This window comes from Lepidothrix coronata, unplaced genomic scaffold (genome assembly GCF_001604755.1).
Source record: "Lepidothrix coronata isolate B3197 unplaced genomic scaffold, Lepidothrix_coronata-1.0 Scaffold7, whole genome shotgun sequence".
Taxonomy (NCBI): domain Eukaryota; kingdom Metazoa; phylum Chordata; class Aves; order Passeriformes; family Pipridae; genus Lepidothrix; species Lepidothrix coronata.
The window spans coordinates 8137342-8144902 of record NW_016690187.1 but is presented as its reverse complement, the minus strand read 5'-3'; the positions used below and the strand labels follow the sequence as shown (position 1 = coordinate 8144902).

Here is a 7561-nt window from a genome sequence, read left to right as displayed (position 1 = left end):
CCAAGTTAGTCAGCTGAATCCAATTACTGCAAGCAGCATTTCATTTGGCTCGATGGAAGCACTCAGTTATAACTTCACCTAAAATTTCAATAATATCTATACTGGTCCCGCACCTAAATAATTCTAAAGACTTCCCTGGGTTTAGCTCTGGCAACGTCTTCTCCGAGAGCTGGGAGTCGAGCACAACTCCAGCGTGCCCGGACTCCTCTCTTCGCAGTACAAACTTTGGGGGCTCTTCCTGTGGCCGTGGAAATCTTGGTATTTGGCCAAGCTCTGGCTAAATAAAGCATGTCTAGAGCAAGAAAGCTATCGCTTGTGAGGCTGAGAAGCTGCTTCGGAAAGGGATGAGAAGTCGATAATTAATTAGTCACGAAATGAAAACTTACCGTGTTAATCAACAGCAGCTAACAATGACTCGGTTTGCAATATTATGATCTCTCTGCTCAGGGGCTAAAGTGCAACCCAACTTAGGCTGCCTTCATACACTCTGTAAAGTGCTATTTCTAATGAATTATCTTGAAAAAAAATAAGGCACTTAAAGTTGACGTACGCCCACGTGAATATATTATATAAGACGTTACCGGGACAGGCCCGGACCAGGAACCTGAGAGAGCATCATGTGTAATCATGAAGCTCCACTTCCCTAACTCCTGTTTGCCAGCATAAATTAAGGTGATTTGGAAGGGGAATGTAGCATCCTACTGAGTTTGGTTAGGGAGAGAGAAGACTTGGTGGAAAGTTGTAAGGTCTGTTGTGTTGTGAGCTATCGGAGGCGCTTCCGTTGGTTGTTCATTAAGTGGTGAGTTATTGCTGTACGAGCCAAAGGTCATTTCAAAGGCTTATGGTGGCTAGATATCGTCTTTATAATGACCTGGGCTTCTTTGTGGGGGATTTTCTGGCACTCTTAAGTTCTTAAAGTCCTGAATCGACACATTGCACAGCCAAACGCAAAATACTTATTTCGAGACACAACTATTTGCGGTGCATTTTCAGTGCTGGGGCTTCTTCGCTTATCTTTCTCTCTGTCTTATTTGGGGTCTAGGGGGGAGAAATGGAGAGACACTCGAGTTAGCTTCGTTTCCGCCGAGGGCTCCGCGGGCCGTGGGTGCGGGCGCGATGGTTTTGACCATCGAAGGTGCCCGCAGCTCCCCTGCAAAGGCGTTCCCGGACCCTCGTGCGCTGCCTCTCCGCGTCTCGGCCCCCGCTGCGCGCTCGGAGAGGCGGGCGCTGCTTCGCGGCCGGTGTGCGGGGCCCGTCGGAGCGGCTGCTGCAGGCCGCACTGTCCGGGTCCGACCCGCAACCGGAGTATTTTGCTCGTTTGTTTGCTCCCCGCCTCTCTCAAAGCGCTATTAATAAATGAAGAGAAACATCTGCCCTTTGTCTTGTAAAAGGTCTGACGCGGACGGAGAGACACGGTGAGGGGCTGAGGACGAGATGTGCATTTATTAACAAAGTCCTAAGGAAGAAAGTCCAAAACAAAGCAGTTTCCGCTGAGAGTTATCACTTCTGTTGCAGGTCCGTGCCCACGGATTATCCAAAGGAACCTGAAGATCCTACTCACACAGTTAAAGTCAAAAATCAAGAAAAAACATAAGTGTGGTGAGTTCTCTAAATTTCCTTTTCCATCCATCTCTCGCTTCCCCTATCGCGACAAGCGCGTCGCGGGGAGCACAGCCCGGCCCCGGCCCGCCGAGCCGGGCCCTCGCCCGGCGGCTCCCGGTCTAACCCTCGCCCGGCGGCTCCCGGTCTAACCCTCGCCGGCGGCACCCGGGGCGCGCCGCCGCCCCCCACGTCAGATAATGAACAGCCCATAGAAAGCGGCCCCTGCTCCGCGGGAGCCGAGCCCGGCTGGGGAGCAGCCAAGCCCTGGACCCAGCCGCGGGGAGCGGATGGCTCCCTGGGGGGGCTCCGTAGCTGGTCTGAGGCCCCACGGTGGCCACCGCTCCGTATCTCGTGGGGCTCCTTCGCGCTCCCCAGAGCTCTCAGCGCCCTCAAAGACGAGACATCCCTCGTCTGAGGCTCAAGCGCAGCCCCAGCGGTGGGTGCCCAGCCCGCGGCCAGGTCCGGCGGCGGCTCCAGCGCTTTCCTTATATACAGGGTTGCCCCGGGCCGGCGGCCGGGAAACGTGCCGAGCGGGGGATTCTTTTGCCGGGCTCCCTCCTACGCGCCGGCTGCTTTGCACTTCTGAAAGTGCCGAGGCTTGGGAAGTGTTTTCCTTTTCATTCCTGGCCGGAGCGTTTACTGCCACGGCGCTAGCAGTCATAAATTTTGTTACAAACCGCAATGACAGGTGCATTGATATGCACCCTGAGAGCTCCGGCTGCTTTAATAACCGCTTCGCTGGCCACTCTCACCGCCTCTTATTTATTCGGTATCATATTAGATATTGATCCGAAGCAGAATTAAGTGTAGTGGAAGTTTTAGTGGAGAACTGCTTAATATGAAAGTGTCGGGAGGAAAGCGCCTGGCAGCGCCGGGCCGGTGTCAGTGTGGGCCAGCCGCATTCCGCGCACACGCGCGGGTGGACGCAGCTCCCGGCTGCTCCCCGGGCAGAGCCGTTAGAGGGTCGGTATCCCCCAAAAGCGCTGGAACCAGTGGCAGGACAAAAAGTCTCATCGTCATGTGCAACGCCTAACAGTTCAGATGAGGTTAAATCTTTCTAGAGAGGAGGAAGGGAAATCTGAAACACAGACATGGATACTTTGCGGTTTCCTACCCTCGGTGCCTCCGAGCCCACCTCCCACAGCTCGGCCTCACCATTTGGATGTCACTTTTTTTTTTTTTTCCCCCTTGAGGCTGTTTCTGGCCAAACCACCAAGTGTTGAGCCCCCGCTTTGGTGTTACCTATAAAAACATCACCCCAGGCCTTGCACTCGTAGAAAAATCAAACCCTGGAAAGGTCTCACTCTTTCTCTCCCTCTCTCTCTTTTTAAGATCTAAAGATGAGCCACCAAACAGTTGAGCATTGTCCATGTGATTTATGGCCCATAGCCTCCTTTTTAGGTTCAAGCAGAGTTCACAAGCAGTTGGTATTTCAGAAAAGAAATAAGGCTTTTAACAGCTTAACAGCAATATTCTTTCTTAAGATTCTGCGTATTCTTTTGGGAACTATATTTCACAAGGCACATAAAAGCCTACGTTTAGGCCAGTGTTGTGCTAACAAAAGTCCTCAGTCCAGACCGCTCTTGAAAATGTAGATGATAGAAGTGGGAAACGAGTGATAGAGTTAGTTGGACAAAAATACTTTCAAGACTCGTCAAGATTATCACAGTGTATTAAAACTCATCTGTATCGCCACCGTTCATTCCCAAAGACTTTTTAAACTGAAATTTTCCAGGAGAGAAGTACAGTTCTTTTCCCGTTTCCATCAGCTTCAAAGATCATCCCAAGCTTTTGTTCAGGGAAGAAAAGGACCCCGGCGTTTTGTGACATGGGATAAACCTGCAAGAGGGGCCGCGGATCGCAGCTCGCTGAGGTTATTTTTACTTACAGAGATGTGTTTCCCGGTGAATTTTAGAGAACATATAAGCGGTACTTGGCGGGACCAATTGCTGGGGGAGAAAAAGGAATACTGTGGTAGTATTGTTTAAGTATAGGCTGGAGAATTATAATTATCGGTTAGTGTTCAAAAATTTCTATCTACTCTTCTCTGGTACGTTAATAGGCTTAAATCCTGCAGAAATACAACAAATCTTAAGATACGTTGAGTTACACACTTACATTGCCAGGTGAAGCCTGTGCTAATTTACAAAATTACCAAAAATGTCGGAGAAAAGCCCTATACAACAAGAAAAATAGGAAGAGGGAATATTAGAAAGCCGCAACAAAATGCGGAACAGTTTCCATGTTGTACGAAACGCAGAGAAGTTTTGGGAGCAGCAAGGAGGAAGGCAACAGCTCTGCCCCAATATATCTGCCCTAGGGGGACCTTGCGTTTTCGGTGTGAGCAGCCTGATGTGGGAGGGCGCGGAGGGGAGCGCCATAAATTTACAGGCTGGAAGAAGAAAAGCATCCTCTAAAAATTATCTCAAATGTCTCGGGTTCTTTCTACTGGGTACAAATAAAAAGGACGAGAAACGCTGGGTGAGGGAATTTAATTAATCACAGAATTAAAATAGGGGAGCTGACCTGAGACTTCCTTTATAGTGCAAAGTGAAGGGAGTGAATGGCGCCGGTTATACTTTAACTCTGGAGGAATCCAGGGGAAGAAGAAGGGCGGGTTTACAAAGGGGACGGGATTTTTCTGCCTCTGCCCGGCCGCAGCCCGGGCTCCATCCATCATGTCAGCCGTGCACGGCCGTGCGCACGCGTGAGGCGCGGGGGGCGCGGGTGCTCCCGGCCGAAATGGGCCGGTGGGTCTCTGGGGACACCACCCAGCACAGTTGCTCACTGAGGGCCCTTGCCTAGAACCGCGGAGGGCGATCCAGCCAAACTCGAGCGGGAACAGTCCAAAGACAAAACAAAGCAATGAAACATGCCCCAGAATGCCTCAAAAGGTGGCCTGTAGAAGTCCCACCAATGTGTCCCCGTTCCCCCCTGCACCATCGCTCTTGGGTGACTCTTTCACTGCTGTGCCTCGATCCTTCCCTGGTGTACTCTGCTCTCTGCCTGGGGTGCCCCAGTTTGCACGGGCTCCTGCCTGGCGACCCTGCTCCTTGCCTTGTGTCCCCTGCTCTTAATCTGGTGTCTCTTGCTCTTTTCTTGATGTCCCCTGCTCCTTCCTTGATGTCTCCCAGTCCTCCCATGGTGGGGAGGCTGAGGCTGAGGGTGCTGGGCTGAGGGGCTCCCCCCACTGAAAGCCTCTTTTGTGTCCCCGCTGTTTCCCTCCCCAGGTGGCTGCGAGTGGCCTGGGCCGACGACGTGAGGCGCAGGGCGGCGGTCAATGTTATTTGAGCGGGGGCCGCGGGCCTCGGCGATCGCAGAGCAGAGGATGCAGAAAGCCGCCTACTACGACAACGCGGGGCTCTTCGGGGGCTACACCTACAGCAAGGCCGACGCCTACCCCTACGGCGCGGCCCACCAGCCCTACGGCCAGGCCGGCTTGGACAGCGAGTACCCCGGCTCCGCCTGCTCCGTCCAGGGCTCGGCGCCCGGACGCGCCCCGGCCCACAAGGGCAGCGAACTGAGCGGGAGCTGCATGCGGCCGGGCGGGGGCGGCCCCGGGGGCAGTCAGCCCCCGGGGATGGGCGAGCAGCAACCCCCGGCCCTGCCGCCCTCCTCCCCGCCCAACCCCCCTCCCAGTGTGCCCCCTCCGAAAAAAGCCAAGGGGGGCCCAAACTCCTCGGGCTCGGCCACCGCCACTCTCAGCAAGCAGATATTCCCCTGGATGAAGGAGTCCCGGCAGAACTCCAAGCAGAAAAGCACCTGCGCCCCCCCAGGTAGCCCAACACCCTCGCCCCAGCCCACTGTTTGCCCAGGGGGTGGGGCTGAGCCCCTCGGGCTGAACCCCTCTGGCTGAACCCCCTGGTCCCGCATCTTGTCCCCTACTCCTCCAGCTACTATCGCCTACACCCCCCGCTCTGGGGTCCCGGCCCTGCCAGGCGCTGTAGCTGGGGCAGGGTAGGGGCTCCCGCCTCGCTCCCCCACCAGCCCAGCGGCGGCAGGCGCAGCCCCGACGGCTCTCGGTAGCGCCTGGACGGGGGGCCGCTGGGGGTCTGTTGGGGGAGCTAGCTGAGGGAGGGTGTGTATGTCGAGCAGCGAGGGGTGGGAGGCCACCCCCGGGTTCCCTGTGCCCACTCCCTGGGTGCCGGCAGAGCGAGAGGGGACGGCGGGTCTCCGAGGGACCCCGGGAGGAAGGGGAGGGGGGGTTTTCTAGGGAGACCAACGTGTCTTTGTGCCTCTTCCCCGCAGGAGAGAGCTGCGAGGACAAGAGCCCCCCCGGGCCGGCCTCCAAGAGGGTGCGCACAGCCTACACCAGCGCGCAGCTGGTGGAGCTGGAGAAGGAGTTTCACTTCAACCGCTACCTGTGCCGACCGCGCCGTGTGGAGATGGCCAACCTGCTCAACCTGACCGAGCGGCAGATCAAGATCTGGTTTCAGAACCGCCGGATGAAGTACAAAAAGGACCAAAAAGCCAAAGGCATCATGCACTCCCCCGTCGGACAGTCCCCGGACCGCAGCCCCCCCCTGAGCGGCCCAAACCACGTCGGCTACTCCAGCCAGCTCCCCGGCGTCAACAGCCTCAGCTACGACGCGCCCTCGCCCACCTCCTTCGCCAAGTCCCAGCAGAGCATGTACGGGCTGGCCGCCTACACGGCGCCGCTGAGCAGCTGCCTGCCGCAGCAGAAGCGCTACGCGGGCGCGGAGTACGACCCCCACCCCATGCAGAGCGGCGGCGGCGGCTTCGCCAACCCCAGCCTGCAGGGCAGCCCCGTCTACGTGGGGGGCAACTTCGTGGACTCGATGCCAGCCTCAGGCCCCATGTTCAACTTGGGGCACCTGCAGCACCCCTCCTCCGCTAGCGTGGACTACAGCTGCGCCGCACAGATCCCCGGCGGCCACCACCACGGACCTTGCGACCCCCACCCTACCTACACGGACCTCTCCTCTCACCACACCTCTCAGGGACGGATGCAGGAGGCGCCCAAGCTCACGCATCTGTAGCGGGGCGGCGGCCGGCGGGGCCCGCTCCCCTCTCCATTACCTCACTTTTCTGACGGGACAGTGTTACTGTGCTCTCGAGTGCCAACAGTATTAGTGGATTTGTCTCCCCTAGCAGCTCCCTTCTTTCTTCCGCACCCCCGAGTAGGTCCGTGAGCAGGAGCCTTTCTCTTAGAGCTGTTTTAAGCATGACAGTGCAATATACTGCCAACCGAGGGACTGATAAGCTGGTAATGATGTACTTGAAGGTAAGTCTTAGAAATGCCGTAGTGTTAGCAGCGCGTCATGCTGAGGTGTTTTAGACCAGTCGTAAGCCGTGGGAACTCGCCCGCGTGTAAGCTTATTTCAGAGAAGTTAATTTATGAATTCCTCCGTAACGTAAGGATCACATTGGACTAAATGATATGTATTTATTATTTTAAGCGAGACATTTTTTGTATCACTGATTATTTATCCTCGTCTTAATGTATTTATGTGGGTATTTGTAGAGTTTCTTCACCAGTACTTCGGGAGAGCGATTCAGGTCCGTGGTGACTTACATTTCACCTATTTAGTATAATCGGTCTGAGCTAGTTGAGAGAGTAGTCTTGAACAGTTGTAACAGTGGCTGGTGTTTGTAGTTTATGTAAGGATTAATTAAGACAGCAAGTCGTAAATCATTAATAGAGTAAAACAAACTGTGGCATCACACAAAGAGCCATTACACTTAAAAAAATATTGAGAGTATTTTTAAAGTATTTATTTCTAACCGGCTGGCCCCACTCGAGCGCCTCGGTGGCTTGGCTGGCAGCTGGCTCGGCCGGGTGAAGCCACCTTTAGTTGGAAGCGCAGCCGCTTTGATGAGGCCATCTACAAAGCGGGGCTATTGGCCATCTTGTTTCAGATCAAATCCTGCATACAAAAACCTCGGTGAGGTTAACATTTATTTATTGGCTGGGTATCTATCGCACGTATTATTATTT

At 54.9% G+C, this 7561-nt stretch overlaps 1 protein-coding gene across 2 annotated transcripts; it reads left to right on the top strand.

Moving 5' to 3' along the window:
- Positions 1-710: 710 nt before the first annotated feature.
- On the top strand, positions 711-7555 carry HOXD3 (homeobox D3). Of its 2 annotated transcripts, XM_017837680.1 has the most exons (4): positions 711-799; positions 1516-1599; positions 4833-5378; positions 5851-7555. In XM_017837680.1, exons 3-4 carry the CDS (start codon positions 4883-4885, stop codon positions 6600-6602), a joined length of 1248 nt encoding a protein of 415 aa, XP_017693169.1. In that variant the 5' UTR covers positions 711-799; positions 1516-1599; positions 4833-4882; the 3' UTR covers positions 6603-7555. The 2 variants fall into 2 exon arrangements, with proteins under 2 accessions (XP_017693169.1, XP_017693162.1); XM_017837673.1 differs by lacking the exon at positions 711-799 and having other exon boundaries at positions 1470-1599.
- The last annotated feature ends 6 nt before the right edge of the window (positions 7556-7561 follow it).